The sequence below is a fragment of the Saccopteryx leptura genome, chromosome 1 (assembly GCF_036850995.1).
Source record: "Saccopteryx leptura isolate mSacLep1 chromosome 1, mSacLep1_pri_phased_curated, whole genome shotgun sequence".
Classification (NCBI taxonomy): Eukaryota; Metazoa; Chordata; class Mammalia; order Chiroptera; family Emballonuridae; genus Saccopteryx; species Saccopteryx leptura.
The window spans coordinates 302066336-302084585 of NC_089503.1; the positions used below are offsets into that span (position 1 = coordinate 302066336).

At 47.3% G+C, this 18250-nt stretch overlaps 1 protein-coding gene across 1 annotated transcript; it reads left to right on the forward strand.

Moving 5' to 3' along the window:
• Window positions 1-14589: 14589 nt before the first annotated feature.
• Window positions 14590-17497, forward strand: KCNA5 (potassium voltage-gated channel subfamily A member 5). Its single transcript, XM_066357499.1, has one exon. The coding sequence runs from the start codon at window positions 14861-14863 to the stop codon at window positions 16664-16666; it is 1806 nt and encodes a 601-aa protein (XP_066213596.1). The 5' UTR covers window positions 14590-14860; the 3' UTR covers window positions 16667-17497.
• Window positions 17498-18250: the final 753 nt, after the last annotated feature.

Sequence of the window (18250 nt, forward strand, 5' to 3'; positions counted from 1 at the left end):
GACCAGGGAGAAAGATTGATGGGTCTTGGAGAATGACAGTGGACTATGTCAAAACTTATATGAGGCGATCCAAATTATCCCTGCTGTTCCTGAAATGGGCTCTATTGAAGCAACTTAGTACATACAGCCTCTGGCGTTTGATCTGTAACTATTGGTCTAATCACTGCATTTTCATCCATACTGGTCTGCAGAATTCACTAGCACTTTGCTTTCACCTGGCAGAGATGGAAGTAGCTTTATAAATCTGTCCCAAAGATGCCAACTCCAGCCATTTGCTGCATGGGGACATTTAATACATCACCAAACCACAGGATGTCACATTAGCACACTGTTGATACAGGGCAGGAAACACCAGATACACTAATGCCTTGTTGACACACATATTGTATATTCCAAAGGATGAACTTCACAGCTCAGGAAAGTAAAGGCACTTGGCTGCTTAGTAATATCCCCAGGGTTTCAGTGGTGTAGTACATGTTGAGTTAGCCCCTTGGGCATCAAGGACAAATTGCTACATCTTGTCTATTTTACAACTAAGAAAAGCATAGTACTTTGTGGTAGAGACAGCATATGGGACATAGGTGTTCTGCAATTACTTATTTACTAGGTAGCCTGAAAAACTGTCAGGGTAAAAAGCAGTCTCTGTAGGAGGCCCAGGCTGCCACCCAAGCAGCTCTCTGCCCCTCAGCCCCCTCAACATAACTGGGGGATCAGGATACTTGCTGGAGTCAGAAACAGGTCTCTCCAGGAGTCCAGAGAAATCACAACGGAAGCCCGCAGGATTCGGGAGCAAGGCCATGGACCCCTTCAGGAAGATCCCTCTTTTCCTTTTCAGCAGCAGCTCCAATTTGCTACTGGTGTGTTGGGGACCACGGGACATAAGGTTCTCTCTGATCCACCTATTCATAAAGTTGATCATTTTTAGTAACACTCTATCACTTGGCAGGTTGGGCCAGAGCAGGCCATGAAGGCCTTTTGTTTGGGTGAGCAGATCTTCCCGTTCTGTGCTATTAACTGCACTATTCCCACACCTTGTGCCTCCCAATCCGCCCCTGTGCCCTTATGGACGGTTGTTGGCCAATTAACTGAGAATGAAAAGCCCAGCCCGGTTTGTAGCTGTTGAACAATATGCACTACCAGATAAAGTGTGCTATTGGACCCCATACCCGTATCCGCAGCTGCCCTGAAGGACAGCAGAGGGCAGGATTTCAGCAGGAATCAGGCAGGATTTCAGCAGGAATCAGGCAGGATTTCAAGCAAAGCCTTTTCTCATGTATTTTGACTGGAAGGAACATGCTGGAGTCAGGCTTTATAACCAACCAGAAACTTGAACAGAGCAACACTGAAAATTGGTGTGAAAGTTTTGGCAAGAGCTTTGCAAATGAATCTTGAAGATTGGACCTAGAATCCCCAGAGATTTAGAACAAAGCAGCCATATGCTGATAGGGTCATCTCCTGAGCACAAGTTCTTGTCTCAGCGTTGGCTTCTAGAGGAACACAAGACAGAACACAAGACAAAACACATCATCATAGGGCAACAGCTTCATGGTGGGAAGTTCATTTCATTGAACTTCTTCCACTTTGGGGAAGCTTGATTTGTTTCATGGAAATGGGGTGTCATTCTAAATTGGGATCTGCTTTCCCCGCCTATCATTCCTTGCACAACACCAACATTCATGGACTTAGAATGCCTCTGCTTGTTGTACATAGGATAGTGTCCCTGGCCAAGAAACCCACATCACAGAAAGAGGCAATGGACTGTGGGTATCCCTGCTTGTGTTCCTAACAAGCCCTGTCTGCCTCTCAGACATCATATTTCTGATTTTTCCCTCTTAACACCTACCATATGTCAGTCATACCAACCTTCTTTCTATTGTATTTTTCCTTTTTAAATTAAATGCATTGGGGTATCACTGGTTAACAACATTATATAAGTTTCTGGTACACAATTTTATAATAAATCATGTGCATATTGTGTTGTGTGCTCACCACCCAAGGTCTAGTCTCATTCCTTTACCATATATTTGACCCCTTTTACCCTGTTCTTACTCTGGTAACCACCATACTGTTGTCTGTGTCTATAAGTTTGTTTGTTTATTTGTTCACTTGTCACTTTCTGTTTCTGTCCCACACATCAGTGAAATCACATGGTGTCTATCCTTTACTGTCTGGCTTATTTCACTTAACTTGATGCTCTGAAAATTCATCCCTATTGCCCTTCATTGTCTTTCACGGCTGAGCAGCGCTCCATTGTATCTATGGACCACATCTTCTCACCCAGTCATTGGTCAGAGGGCATGTAGGCTGCTCCCATGTCTTGGCTATTGTGAATAATGCTGCAGAGAGCATAGGGGTGCAGGTATCTTTACAAACAGTGTTTTCAAATGTTTCAGGTAGATACCCAGAAGAGGGATTGCTGGGTCATATTGTAGCTCTATTAATTTTTTTGAGGAAACTCCATAATGGCTGTACTAATTTACAGTCCCACCAGTCATGGTGGTAGGGTATGTGTGGGGGAGTCTCTTTTCTCCATTTCCTCTCCAACACTTGTTATTTCTTGCCTTGTTGATAATAGTCATTCTAACAGGTGTGGGATGGTATCTCATTGTGGTTTCGATTGGCATTTTTTTAAACATCCAGGTTCATTCTTGTCTTGGGGCCTTTGCACTTGCTGTTCCTTCTGCCTGGAATAGTGATATCTTTGTGTAGCTCCCTCTTTTGTATCAGCGATGTCTCACTTTACCAGTATCACCTCTTTGGCAATATCTGTGTCCCTCTAATCTAATGCAGCTCTCTTGAAATGTCCTATTATTTTAAAATTTTATGTAAATTTGCTTGTTTCATCATACTTATCTTCATGACACTTTTTGATCCTTTCTGAGAGAAAGCATGAACAAAACTTTTCCAGTAAATGATCTGTGTGTTCAGTATTTACTGAACACCGACTGTCCCTGATGTGGAACAGTATTGATCAGATTGAATAATTTTGCTAGAGGTGAGATGATGACTTAGCAGCAGCCCTGAACAGCGAATTCTGATTTTTTAGGAAGCAATAGCCCGGTAGGTTTGTAGCCCTATGGAGAATAACATTGAAGTATGCAAACAGTTATAAATAAGAAACTTATAATGTATTATTGAGCAATTTTTGTAGGTGAAAGAAAAGAATACACTAATTGCCATGATGGGGTACTGTGTTTCCAAAAGGATTGGTGATTATCTCAAGGGTTTGTAATCACTTGTATGATCAGCTTGCAAAGACCTTTAGGCGTGTGTCTCCTACTTATGGAGAAATCCCATTTATAAGATTCTCCTTAGATAAAAGTTAATTCATACACTGGTGCCAAGTGTCTATGGGTATGAAGTGGAGTTGCATGGTAAGTCCACAGTAATCAAGCCACATTTGAGAGCTCTGGCTGCAGGAAGGTCATATTCCTAAGACTTATGGAAATACTGGCATTACAGAAGGAGACGTGTTATGATAGATCATTTAACAAATGCATTGGGACAGAACTGGTTTTGGAAAATTGTTGACCAAACTGATGTCTTGGGTTGATCCACCCTCTTGGCTCAGAGCAAAGTTGCTACACAGGTCCACTATGTTGTACATTTTCCCTATGTGCAGACAGTGTGAAAGTGTCCCTTGGAGTTGTGGACACTTTTGTTCTCGGTCACCCACCAGGATATGTCAGGGAGACAACCTCGTTCCTGGAAAGCATACGTGTGAACGTCTGTTGCCTGTGCTTGCACACACCCTTTCCCTTTCTTCTGTTATGGGATCCTGACCTCTCTTGGGGATCATCTTTGCCCTACTTGCAACAATAAGGATCAGAAAATTTGCACCTACTCTCTCATTCTCAGAGTATTGCATCTCATTGGCTTCCGTTATTGGTTCAGGAATGAATAAGTGACTCAAGACAGGCCAATATAATTCAAGCCCAGGACTTTAACGGTACATGCTGGAGAAACAGAATTCCTCCTCTATAAGACGTGAAGCTTGGAGGATAGATGCCACTGGTGGCTGGGAGGCACTACATTAAGGAAGGCAGTCGGAAAGGGAAGTCAGTGCAAAGGGAAGTGGAGTCAGGAGAGGTAACAGGACAGATTCCTGACCATGGTGTTTAACACACCTGGCTCTAGATGGGCCTGGAGCTAGAATTCATTTAGACTTTTCAGTTATGTAAACCAATACAAATCCTAGCATTATTTTTCTGGATCTAGATTGACTTAGGCTTCTTTTACTTGCAACTGAATGTCTTCACTCAAACAACATCCTTATGAAATTATTACCTCTCTTCTGTAGCAATGGAATTTGTTAATGGTATGCACAACCTTTTTTACTAGCTGTAACCCTGATTATGAATTTCTGATTCATAAATATGGGCATATGACAGGCCAGTGGTGCTTGTTAGGAATTATTGGTATAAACTAGTAAGTATCTTCGAAACTCAAACTTGTGTTGCAGTGGATGCATCCACTCCATAAAGCCTCCGCATGTGCACTGAGGAACTATCTAGGTCTTTAAAGTCCTTGTATCTGAGAGCTCTCCTTAGGGAGTCCAGTTACAGAGAGGCCTGCAGATGTGCACGTTTGGCTGCATGTAGCCTGGACTTGGAACTTTGAGCCACAATAAAATTGCTAAAAAATTAACAATCATGTCTGTGTCACTAAATAAGACTAAGCAGTGACTCCATGATCTTACTTGATTTATGATATTCTTTTCAAAGCAATGGAGAGAGAACAAAAACTTATGTGCCATAAAATCTGCATCCTCACTTGAAATTTAAATTTTAAGTTACCCTGAAAATTGTTTTCATAGGGATGAAAAGCTATCTCTTTGCAGGGAGGGTTAATAAATGTGTAGTATTAAGAGCTGTCATCTAAGGCAACACAAATGACTAGAACCCTTTACTCTAACTTGACTTAGGTGGGAGGAACAAAAAATATAAAAGCCATCCACATAAAATACACACATCTCACAAGTGTCATCTCATCTAATAGAGTAATATTCCACCAGGGCTAAGAGAGGTGCCCACAGGGGATGGAGTTGTCATCAGAGTCTGGGAGGCATCTCCAGGTTGAAAAAGCACACGAACAATAAAACAATATTGCATTGTTGACATGAATAAAACACTCCATTGCAGTATTTTTGTAATGTAAACTACCAGAAACAAAATTCAGTACAGTTCTTAGCTGTTAGGACATGTGAGTTTAAAAAGAGATTCAAAATTGGGATCACCTGTGAACAGGTCTGGGTTTATGGGGATTGATGGAGATTCTAGAATCAGATGGTGAGGATGGTTGCACAACACTGTGAATATATTAAAACTGCCGAGACACACATTTAAAAAGTCTAAATGATGAATTTTATGCCATGTGACTTTTATCTCTCTCTTTTTTTTTTTAATTTTTCTGAAGTGAGAGGGCAGAGAGTGAGACACACTTGCATGTGTCCAACCAGGATCCACCCGGCATGCCCACTAGAGGGCAACGCTCTGCCCATCTGAACTGTTGCTCCATTGTAACCAGAGCCATTCTAGTGCCTGAGGCAGAGGCTGTGGAGCCATCCTACATGCCCCTGGGCCAACTTTGCTCCAATGGCTGCAGGAGGGGAAGAGAGAGACAGAGAGGAAGGAGAGGGGGAGGGGTGGAGAAGCAGATGGGCACTTCTCCTGTGTGTCCTGGCCGGGAATCAAACCTGGGACTTCCACACTCCGGGCCGATGCTCTACCACTGAGCAACCAGCCAAGGCCTTATCTCAATTTTTAATAAAAGATTAAGAAACTCAGTTCTAATGGATTGGTAGTAATCCTGTGTCTTCAGTGAAAAAGAAAGTGACATTTACCCCACTATAGCTCCTCTTAAAAACAAGTCTGTCTCCCTGGCAAACCCTATATGATTATTCCCTCTTCGGGCAATTGGGCTTAACACAGATTGAGTTGAGTCTTTTTGTACAAATTCCATTACCTAAAGGTAATAGCAGTGTCTCTTGAGGGTGTGTGTGGTATGGAGTAAAGGCCTGGGAGGGGAGTGGGAAAGAAGGGAGGGAGGGAGGAGGGCAGGAGTGCCAAGCCTCCCTGCCCCCGGCATTGTAAGACCACAGGAAAGCTGGACAGCAAACAGGGAGGGCTGGAAGACTGGTCTGACCAGGACGTCCTGAGGGTGGATTTTGATGCTTCTGGCTTGGCATTCCTTCTGAGACCTCTCCCCCTGGGAGGCTGAAGGGATCTAAACAACAGGAGAAAATTTTCACATCCGGTCAGTGTGGGAGGTGACCGACTCCTTACCACAGTTTGAGAACCTTGACTCTTGAGATGCCATCCTGGGAGCGAGGGAAGTGCATGTTCAGAGCTAGAGCCCTAAGATGCCCCGTGTGGCTGGGACTGGGACTCCTATTACCCAGGCCTCTGTCTGCCTGGCCTGCAGCAACTGTGTTGTGGCCATAGATTTTTTTCCCCAGACTTAACAGGGATGCTCCTTACATGACAATAAGACCATCTTACACTTGCTTAGCACTTATAAAATACTTTTTTTGCATCTAGCTTGATATATAACCTAAATTCATCAATGTATCTTTATGCAGTGTGGGCGGTATGTGAGCTGGAAAAGCCATTGAATACCCGATGCTCAGTTAATGCTCTCCTTGATTGGGATTCCTGAGCAGAGAGCTGGGAAATCAAAGTTGCAGCTGTTGCTGAGACAGTAAAAAAATAGTTTGAATACCTGCAACCCTAACAACGAACGAAGCCAGTGGTTCACAGTTCTGAAGTTAGGTGTTCATCTTATGCAAGCAGAGAGCATGGTGAGATGTGTTGAGGGAGGACACAATGGACTGTGAGCAAAAGAGAGCCTGAGAAAAAGAGCCACGTTGCGTCTCTGTCGATGAGTCAGGAGAGTGAGGGGGCAGGAACACCAGGCTCACCAAGGCAACCCCTGGGCATCCAGGTCACTTTCCTTTCCATGTTTTCCCTCTGAAAATGCACTGGAACCATTAATGAATTTATTCCTGGATTATATCAAGGGAGAGAAGGAGGGAGGCAGAGAGGGGAAAAGCCAAGCTCCAGATGGGAGCCTTGATTTGTGAATGGCCTCTCATTCTAATCCCTCTAAACTGGAAGTCATAAGGGTCGCCTGATGTCTCGCCCAGATCTGGGTCAGTTTAAGCATAATCTCTCCCTCTCCCCGAACCCACAACCTCTTCTCCTGCTCCCACCTCTTAACACGGTAGTCACATTCTCTCCCCACACCCCACAACCACATCGTTTGGAACGTGTGTTTTGCTTTACCCCGCCTTTGACGCTTCCATCAAACAGGAAAGGAAGGTCACTTCCAGGGCTTCCTTCCCAAGGTGTTGAACTGAGGGGCAAGTGAGAAGGGCAGGGCAGGGAGAGGAAGAACAGCTGCTCCCCTCATTAAAATGTTTTTACTACAAATCTGTATGGGGAATGGCTCTGGGGGGAGAGGATTAGGTGAGAGAGGGCTTTACCCTTTTGCTGATTATTACTCTATTCCCAATTATTGCTGGACAGCATACCCTTGCGATAACTTGTTTAGTAGTAATGCGCTGTAGAAGTACATGCTTTGTAACATTCAGCAGTAAGACCCAGCCTACCAAGCACCTAAGAATCAAATTTTTCTCTTAAAAATTTCTGTTTAAAGATATTTTGGGGTATTTTAACTATACCGCCTTCTACTTGGCCCTCCCTGGTCTAGAAGTCCTGAGCCCTCTGTCCTGACTCCAAACCCCTTCATGTTTCCTTATAGAGATGCCGACCAAGGGACTGTGGGGAGTTTGGAGAGAACACGCCTCCCCAGCCTGGTGGTGACAGCTTCCCTTGTGGAGGAGATGCAGTGGTTTTCTTCAGTGTCCCCTTTGATGGACAGGAGACTTGGATAAAGGGGTCATCTGAAATAACTGGTTGCCAGAGTGATAGGAAAGGGCCTGGGAAAAAGCTCATAGTGTACTCCTCTTCCTCGAGAAATCCAAGCCTGACCTGTGGTGGCACAGTGGATAGAACATTGACCTGGAACCCTGAGGTCGCCAGTTTGAAACCCGGACAAGGCACATATGAGAAACAACTCTACTGCTCACAAAAATTATGGGATATTTCAAAATAAATATGAAGCGATAAAATATTCCCTAATTTTTGTGAGCAGTATAGATGAGTTGAAGCTTTCCACTCCCCTCCCCCCTCTATCCTCTCTCTAAGAAAAAAAGAAAAAAAGAAAGAAAGAAAAGAAATCCAAGATCTCGGCCATGCCTGGATGTTGGTGAATGTAGGCCTCCCAGCGCCTAGAGCGGCCTCCCAGAGTGACCCTGGAAGGGAAGAGCAGAAGCAGCGTGAGCCCGGGGCCCCAGACTGGCCAGTTAGTACCTTCCCTGCTTTGCAGAGGGGTGAGTCCAGGCTACTGCGTGGAACCTCTCCGCACTTTCACGACCAGGTTCTCAGGTCTGTCACTCTCCAAGGCAGAGGAGCAAAACTGATGTTTGACAGAAGAGACTAGTGGCATAATCCCAACAGGATTTTATTTTTGCCTCCTCCTGTTTTGTAATGTTTTATCTCCTTGACTTAGATGAAATTTTAACAGATTCCATGTTTTTTTTGTTTATCCTTATATAACAAACAGAGCTACAATAACTTTAATTCTCAAACACTAATCCCAATTTAGGAATTAAATTGCACAGTCCAAGCTATTAAATTGTTTCTAGCCACAAAGCTGTTTTAGTTCATAAAGTTGGGGCAGTTTGTGTAGTGATTGAGAATGCAGTAACACATAACCTGAACAAAGGTCCAAAACAGATTTAGTTCAACACTTACCTTACACAGCCTTACAATTGCTGTGTAAGTGAGTCTTACAATTGCCTGGTTAGGTCCCACCTCCACCATCAGTATAGGTATGTAGCCAGTCTCAGAAATTGTGGTCCAATTTCTATCCCTCAGTTTCCTCTTCCTCTCTGCTCTACAGGGAACTCCTTTCTCTTAGTACAATTGCATTCAACATATACTTATTAAAATTCACAATATGGACATAGTATCATGTTTGATATTGTTAAGGCAAATCAGAGATGAGTGAAATATAGTCTTTGCTATCTTGCTCTATCTATCTATCTATCTATCTATTTATCTATCTATCATCTATATATCTATCTATACTGCTCACAAAAATTAGGAGGTATTTCAAAGTGAATATAAAGCTATAAAATATTCCCTAATTTTTGTGAGCAGTCTATCTATCTATTTATCTATCTATCTATCTATCATCTCTATCAATTGATTGATCTACCTACCTACCTATCTTCTATAGACAGATAAATGGTATAGTAGATACTATTTATAAATGGGATCAGTAGACAGATAGATACATACATATGTGTGTATATAAACACACATACACACAGAAAGAGAAAGAGAGAGATTCCAATGAGGAGAGTGGAGAGGGAGAAGAGGCGAAAATATGTAATGGAGAGAATTAAAATAAGCATATTGGTACATCTGCTTTATAGAGACAAAGCAAAGCATCTGAGGATGGGAAAAGGGGGCTATTATTATATCTTGCTGGGAGAACATACATGACCTAGCAAGCTCTTCATGCTCTGGCTTTTCTCTACCTCTCTAACCCGATCTCATAAGACTCTTCCCCAGCCTCTGTGTCAACTATATTAACTTTCTTCTTCTTCTTTTTTAATTTTTATAATTCATTTTAGAGAGAGGAGAGAGAGAAAGGAAGGGGGTAGGAGAGAAGCAGAAAGCATCAACTTGTAGTTGCTTCTCGTATGTGCCTTGACCAGGCAAGCCTGGGGTTTTGAACCGGCAACCTCAGCATTCCAGGTCGACGTTTCATCCACTGGACCAGCACAGGTCAAGCTACATTAGCTCTCTTTCAGTTCCTCAATCCAGCCCTGTCTCTTCCTCCCTGGGGCCTTGGGACATATTCTTCCACCTGGAATTGATTGTTTTTCCCATTCATCACCTCAGAAAGTATCCCTGGGTCCTAGTGCTGCCACTATTCTCACAGCACCCCATTTCTAGATGGAACCCCTTAAAATTGTACTTAAACAACCACTGTAAAATTCCATGCTCAGTCAGTGTATTTTCCCTTCCCCAGGATATAACCCTACAGAGGAAATATGTCTGTCTTGTTCATCTATTTAGTCCCGGAACCTGTAACAATGCCTTGAACATAGTAAGCACTCAAAAAATATTTTTGAATAGATTAATAAAGGTGGAATTTAGGATTTTTTTCTCCTCCTCTCTTTTCTTCCCTCTCCCTCCCAGTCCAGCTTTCCTTTCTTTCAATGCCTTACTTTTTCTAATAATATTCTTTTTTTTTTTTTTTTTGTATTTTTCTGAAGCTGGAAACGGGGAGAGACAGTCAGACAGACTCCTGCATGCGCCCGACCGGGATCCACCCGGCACGTCCACCAGGGGAGAAGCTCTGCCCACCAGGGGGCGATGCTCTGCCCCTCTGGGGCATCACTCTGCCGAGACCAGAGCCACTCTAGCGCCTGGGGCAGAGGCCAAGGAGCCATCCCCAGCGCCCAGGCCATCTTTGCTCCAATGGAGCCTTGGCTGCGGGAAGGGAAGAGAGAGACAGAGAGGAAGGAGGGGGGGGGGTGGAGAAACAAATGGGCGCTTCTCCCATGTGCCCTGGCCAGGAATCGAACCCAGGTCCCCCGCACGCCAGGCCGACGCTCTACCGCTGAGCCAACCGGCCAGGGCCTATAATATTCTTTTCTGTTAGTTCTGCACACCTTCCAAATCCTCCAGTGGTCTGTTAGGACCAGTGTGGAATTGAGAGGAGACCTCCCATTTGTTCCCCTCTGTGTATCTCATTCCGGGGGACATAGTTCAGGTGCTGCACATAGTCCTTTCTTCATTTGGGGTTTGAGAGGAGGTTGCTACTCAGAGTGTGACTCTGAGACAGGAGCCTCAGCGACAGTGAGGAGCTTGTTTGAAGTACAGTCTAAGTAAGCCCCACTCCAGTTCCAGTCCGCACATGAACTGAGGACGCCCAGGCAATGGTGCACTAGTAAGCAGTAGCAGTGCTGTCACGGAGCCTGTCTCCTAGGACTCGAGAGCTGGAGAAGAAAGCTGATTCAGTCCTGTGACATATCAGCTGTATCCTCTTTGAGGAAGACAATGAGATGGAGTTTGGAGGGTAAGACGTTTTGTTAGGATGTCACAAAAGAAAGATAAAGGAACCTGCAGAACTCAGTAGGGGAAACCTTTAGACCATGATGCTCATCTGACTCCTGGGGAAGGAAAGAGGGAGGAAGAAGAGTTGGATTAGGAGTTTTGTGACAGAAACAGAGAGAAAGACAGAGAGAGGGACAGATAGGAACAGACAGACAGGAAGGGAGAGAGATGAGAAGAATCAATTCTTTGTTGCAGCACCTTAGTTGTTCATTGATTGCCTTCTCATATGTGCCTTTACCAGGGGGCTACAGCAGAGTGAATGATTTTTTGTCAGTGACCTTGGGCTCAAGTCAGCAACCTTTGGGCTCAAGCCACCGACCATGGAGTCATGTCTATGATCCCACACTCAAGCCAGTGACCCTGAGCTCAAACCGGATAAGCCTGCACTCAAGCTGGTAACCTCGGGGTTTAAAATCTGGGTCCTCTGCCTCCCAGTCCAATGCTCTATCCATTGTGCCACCTCCTGGTCAGGCTGCAGTGCATTTCTTACAAAGACTTAGCTAATCCAGTGGGGAAGTCCAGAGCAAAGACCACCGAGGTGCAGAGCCTGCATTGGTCAGACACAGCCTGGTCCTTGTAACCCTGCTGTGCCTGTCACTGGCAGAGGGCTGCCCAGGAGCAGCTCAGCCTCTGCAGGAAAGCCAGGCAGAACCAGAAGGGGCTCACAGCTGAGGCTGGCAGCTAATTGTACTCCTTGAAGCTAACGAGCAAGTTTTTTCTTTAAGGGAGACCCTAACAGTGTACGCCTATGGCTGCCACATGTGACATCTGAAGGTAATTTTGCAAGATATTGATGAAAGCTAGTAAGTGGATGGAAAGCAGATTTCAGAAAATACCACATTAAAGGAAGCCTGACTTATGTGCTTTTCCAGGACTGTTTATATTGTACTGATTCTTCAGGGAACAGTCTCCCTGAGGGCCCCTGGAATGCAAGGTCCAGAGGACATTTTCTCTTATGGAGCCCAGGGAGAGCTCATGTGAACCATAAGGTGTCCCTGTGTTTACAAGATGTACAAGTCAGTAAACAAAATGCAATGGCCACAGGTCTGAGATCACCCTGTGCGAGCTCAGTGAGCCCAGGCTCCCCAGGGGCAGATCTGATCCTGACTGGCAACCTCAGAGCCAGAGAAAACATAAACCCAAAGAAGAACAGGAATGGCAGTGGTCTGGGGAGGGGAGTGCAAGGCCCATAGTCAACCGGCAAATCCTTCAGACTGGTTTTCACTTTCATGCCCCTTCCTCACTCATGACCGTCTGCAAGGACAGCCAGCTACACACACCAAGTCACACACAATGAACAAATTTACACTTGCCAAATTCATGTACGCTTCAAAAAGCCGTATGCACATATACTTCTCCAACCCTGACATGTCCACATCCTGCTATTTCAACAAATATTGGTGAACCTAGAATCAAGTTTCCAAAACATTGCCTGTGTGTAGATCACAGACAAGAGGCTGTAACATACACATACACAAACCCCCCAAAACATACAGGAACAAAACTAATCACACATCAAATACACAGTGACTTTATGGTAACTTAAAACCAACAACCATCTGGAACCAGAAATGCCTTGACAGATATTTCCCTTGGCTCTTTTTTTTTTAATAAATTTTTATTTAGTTAGTTATTTTTTACAGAGACAGAGAATGAGTCAGAGAGAGGGATAGACAGGTACGGACAGACAGAAACGGAGAGAGATGAGAAGCATCAATCATTAGTTTTTCATTGCGCATTGCAACACCTTAGTTGTTCATTGATTGCTTTCTCATATGTGCCTTGACCACGGGCCTCAGCAGACCGAGTAACCCCTTGCTGGAGCCAGTGACCTTGGGTTCAAGCTGGTGAGTTTTTCCTCAAATCAGATGAGCCTGCACTCAAGCTGGTGACCTCGGGGTCTTGAACCCAGGTCTTCTGCATCCCAGTCCGACGCTCTATCCACTGCGCCACTGCCTGATGAGGCTCCCTTGGCTCTTGATGCCCACTGAAACCCTGTAGGAGCCGCCTAGGGACGATACCCTAGTGTGCTAACTCAGAAGAGTTTAGATGTTATTTTCGCATCCCCCTGCTGTTTGCAGGAGAGAACTAACGCTCTGGGGCCTGATGCTGGGGGGAGGGAGTGCGTGTATCTGGAAAGGGATTACACATTTCTATAGAGGAGTGGAGTGGAGTGGAGTGGAGTGGAGTGGAGTGGAGTGGAGGGAATAAGAGCCCAAATTCTGCTTGCTTAGGTTTGAATCCCAGCTTTGCCACTTTCTACTTGTATGACATTGGGCAAGTTAGTCAATCTCGCTGTGTTTTATTTTCCTCATCTATAAAATGAGAATACTAATAGTACTTACAAAATAGATTGTTGTAGGAATACAGCAGTGCTGAGAATGGGCCTGGTGAAGCATAGAGCAAAGTAAGTGTTGGTTATTAGTCTACTTCTGGGAGTGTCTCCCCCCCCCCCCCCCCACACACACACACAGCCTCCCTAGTTCTCTGGTATAAACTGTCCCTACACAGACCTCCACACAGTTGCTAGCTGCCACCACCAGGCAGGAACAGCTCTCACCAATATCTCTTTATCCCTCCTCCCCTTCCCTGTTAAGGTTTTTGCAGATGGATTTGCGGAGAGGGTGGCATCTCTTCAGGGATATGAGACTAGGCAGCAAATTTCCAGACTCCGGCAGAGCGGGGTCTGTCTTGCTGACTGCTGATGTTTGAACTGGGAATAAGGGCTTTCCCCAGAGCAAGGGCAGGGGAAGGAACGCTGCAAGGTTTCAGCCGGGTACCTTTTGGTGGGTTTGTAAGAAGCTGGGAAGAGAGATGTTTCTCCATTGGTCCGTAGATCGATCTATCTATTCTATTTATAGATAGATAGATAGATAGATAGATAGATAGATAGATAGATAATCTGTCATCTACCTATCTGTCAAGGTCCATAGCTCCGTCTGGCCCCCTTCAGTGTGAAATTTTCCCCTAAACAAGAGTGTTATTCTTCCAAGGCAGAAAAGTGAAAAGGACTGTCATCTCCTCTCTCTTAATCCGACTCAGCCAAAGCCTTATCCCTTCAACCCATGACAATTCATTCCCTCTCGAGTCCACTCTGTGTTCTGCGGGCTCCCAGGTGAACTGAAATCCAGAGCTATTCTCATCTGGTTGCCCTGGGAGTTTCAGCGCTCTCGGTACAACCTGTTCCTCCATCCTCTCCACTCCCTCCCATCCTCCCTCCCTCGTGGGGCTGCGACCTTCTCAGCCCCCCTCCCTCTCCGGCTCCGGGCCCCAGCTGCGCCCTCCGGAGAGACACCCGCTGCCACAGTCCCCGGGAAGAGGGGCGGGAGGAGGAGGGGAAGAGGGGAGGAGGCGGGAGAGCGCGCAGGGTGGAGGCCCGGCGCCGCCGCGCAGCCAGAGAGAGGGGTGGCTGAAGGTTGCATCTGCTGGAAGGAAGCTTTTGGCTGCTTGGTAACGGGTTGCCAGACCGAGAGAAAGGCAGAGAGCAGGGCAGAGGCTTCTTGACGTCAGGACCAAGCGAGGGGATCGCGCCAGCCACCCCAGCCCGCCCCACTGTGCTCCCGACTGACGGCTGGAGAGTAGCCGGACGCGAGGCTTTGGCTGGCTGCGCGTGGGGGCGAAGGAGCCGGTGGACAGGGGCGCAGCATGCCCCCGGCCCTAGGGCCATGGAGATCTCCCTGGTGCCCCTGGAGAATGGCGGGGCCATGACCGTCAGAGAGAGAGGTGAGGCCCGGGCAGATTGCAGCCAAGCCACAGGGGGAGAGCTCCAGTGCCCCTCGACGGCTGGCCTCAACGATGGACCCAAAGAGCCGGCGCGGAAGGGGCGCAGCGCGCAGAGGAGCGCGAACCAGGGAGGGCGGGCTTTACCACCGCTGCTCCAGGAGCAGCCGCAGCCTAGACAGCTTCCAACGGGGGACGAGGAGGGAGAAGGAGACCCTGACCTGGGCATGGTGGAGGACCAGGGGCTGAGCGCGGGGGCCCTGCACCATCAGCGCGTCCTCATCAACATCTCCGGGCTGCGCTTCGAGACGCAGCTGGGCACCCTGGCGCAGTTCCCCAACACCCTTCTGGGGGACCCCGCCAAGCGCCTGCGCTACTTCGACCCCCTGAGGAACGAGTACTTCTTCGACCGCAACCGGCCCAGCTTCGACGGCATCCTTTACTACTACCAGTCGGGGGGCAGGCTGAGGAGGCCGGTCAATGTCTCTCTGGATGTGTTCGCAGACGAGATTCGCTTCTACCAGCTGGGGGACGAGGCCATGGAGCGCTTCCGCGAGGACGAGGGTTTCATTAAAGAAGAGGAGAAGCCCTTGCCCCGGAACGGGTTCCAACGCCAGGTGTGGCTTATCTTTGAATACCCAGAGAGCTCGGGGGCCGCACGCGCCATCGCCATTGTCTCCGTCTTGGTCATCCTCATCTCTATCATCACCTTCTGCTTGGAGACCTTGCCTGAGTTCAGGGACGAACGCGAGCTGCCTCCTCATCCCCCGGTGCCTCACCAGCCTGCTGGGCCGGCCCGGGGCGCCAACGGCAGCGGAGCCGGGGCGCCTCCCTCTGCCCCAACGGCGGCACCTCTCCTGCCTCGGACCCTGGCAGACCCCTTCTTCATTGTAGAGACCACGTGTGTCATCTGGTTCACCTTTGAGCTGCTTGTGCGCTTCTTCGCCTGCCCCAGCAAGGCAGAGTTCTCTCGGAACATCATGAATATCATCGACGTGGTGGCCATCTTCCCCTACTTCATCACCTTGGGCACCGAGCTGGCAGAGCAGCAGCCAGGGGGCGGGGGCGGGGGTGGCCAGAGCGGGCAGCAGGCCATGTCGCTGGCCATCCTCAGAGTGATCCGCCTGGTCCGGGTGTTCCGCATCTTCAAGCTCTCGCGCCACTCGAAGGGGCTGCAGATCCTGGGCAAGACCTTGCAGGCCTCCATGCGAGAGCTGGGCCTGCTCATCTTCTTCCTCTTCATCGGAGTCATCCTCTTCTCCAGCGCTGTCTACTTCGCCGAGGCGGACAACCAGGAGACCCATTTCTCTAGCATCCCGGATGGCTTCTGGTGGGCAGTAGTCACCATGACCACGGTGGGCTATGGGGACATGAGGCCAGTCACTGTCGGGGGCAAGATCGTGGGCTCCCTGTGTGCCATCGCTGGGGTCCTCACCATCGCCCTGCCGGTGCCTGTCATTGTCTCCAACTTCAACTACTTCTACCACCGGGAGACGGACCACGAGGAGCAGGTGGCCCTCAAGGAGGAGCAGGGAAGCCAGAGCCAGGGGACAGGGCCGGACAGCAGAGGCCCGCGGAAGGCCAGCTGGGATAGGGGGTCCTTCCGCAAGGGGTCCCTGGAGAATCCGGAAAGAGCCCGGAGGGGCAGCTGCCCCCTAGAGAAGTGCAACCTCAAGGCCAAGAGCAACGTGGACTTGCGAAGGTCCCTGTATGCCCTCTGTCTGGACACCAGCAGGGAGACAGATTTGTAAGGGGCGATTCAGGCTGACTGGTGGGGACAGCAGAAGCCTCCTGAACCTGGGTGTCTGCATTATACCACAGAGTATTTCAAACCCAGCCTATAACCAGAGTCTGTCCCTCTTCCCTTTGCTCCTTCCCTCTCTCTCTCTCTCCCTGGATCCCCCCATTTTTCTTTTTTCCATGATTATCAAGGGTCGCCTATTTTTAAAAAATACCACATTCCATGACGCAGGAGCTGTTAAGATGGTGAGCGCTATGAGATGGATGTATTTGTAGCCAGTTTCCTATACCCAGCAGAGGAATAACCCAAACAAAAATGACTTTAAATAGCCCAGATCCCAAGAGATTTTGTAACTCCCCCCCCCCCCCATCCATGTGTTCCAAATTTGCTTTACATATGGTTATATTTGTGTGTAGGGAGAACTATTTTTATGGCTGGTAAGTGGATTTTTGTACTATAGTTCAGATGAAGATATTTTGGATATATTTTCAAGGCATATGTTGTATTTATGGAAGAGAGAGTTACTGTGATGTTTTTCTGTGAAACTTACATTAGAGCCAGAGACCCTGGTTACAGTTGTTCTGGTTCCTGTGTCGGTAAGCCTCTCTTTTCTGGGATGTGGTATCGGTGCTTTGCATCTAGAGCAGGGAATATTCTGGAAGAAAGGCAGGTCTGATTTTTTTTCTGTGCACCTTAAACAATTCTTATAACTTTCTTCGAAAAGCATGTTAATGATGTTGGAGGAAGGCTTCTGATAATTCATTCTCTTTATTTTTATCCCAGGAAATAAAATGTTACTTGGTTGAGGCAAGTGTTAGTTTTTCTACAGCAGATGCATCCCCCCCCCCCCCCGTTTTTTTAAATAAAAGAAAAATAATCCGTCACTTGCTGATTTTGATTTTGGAGTCAGAGCAGCAGCTACCGTGATGGGGTTAGGAAACTTAGAATGCTAATGGTTTGATCATCAACATTTTTTTTTTTTTTTTGCTGGCTTCCCCTCTTTGACTCATAGACAGAGCAGTGAATTGTTTTGCCTCAGGCCATTGATGACATGGACACCCCTGTAACATGTTAGTATTAGAACCAACCATCAGCATAGAGTGGGGTGAAGCTTAAAAGGCAGAGGGTGATGAGGCCCTCCAATTCTTCCTGACTACCCCCCCCCCCCCAAACTACTGTGGTCTCCTGGTGCTGGCTTTCTAAATTCTCCTCTGCCTGCAGGTTTTACGCCCTCCTTGCTTTGGCTCTCAACAGCTCTGAGAAGCAGGCTGGATTCTCCGACAGAAAGCCTGTTTACACAAACGAGGCCCCTGGTGTGAAAGTCATGAAGGGAGAGAGGGAATCGCACCTGTTATACTGTTCCTGCCAACCATGGTGTGGCAGAGAAGGAGGCACGGCCCTTTGGTAGACAGAGGCAGCCAGAGGCCAAATGGATGCATTTGCTTGTCCACATTAAAGGCTGGTTTCTGCCTTGTCAGGAGTAATCTCTAAACTTAGAACGATTCTCTTTGTTTCTTTTTTCACTGGGTGGTTGTAGAAAAACATCACAGTAGGTGTAACACTGCCTGTGATTTCTCTCTGGGATTAGCTGTTC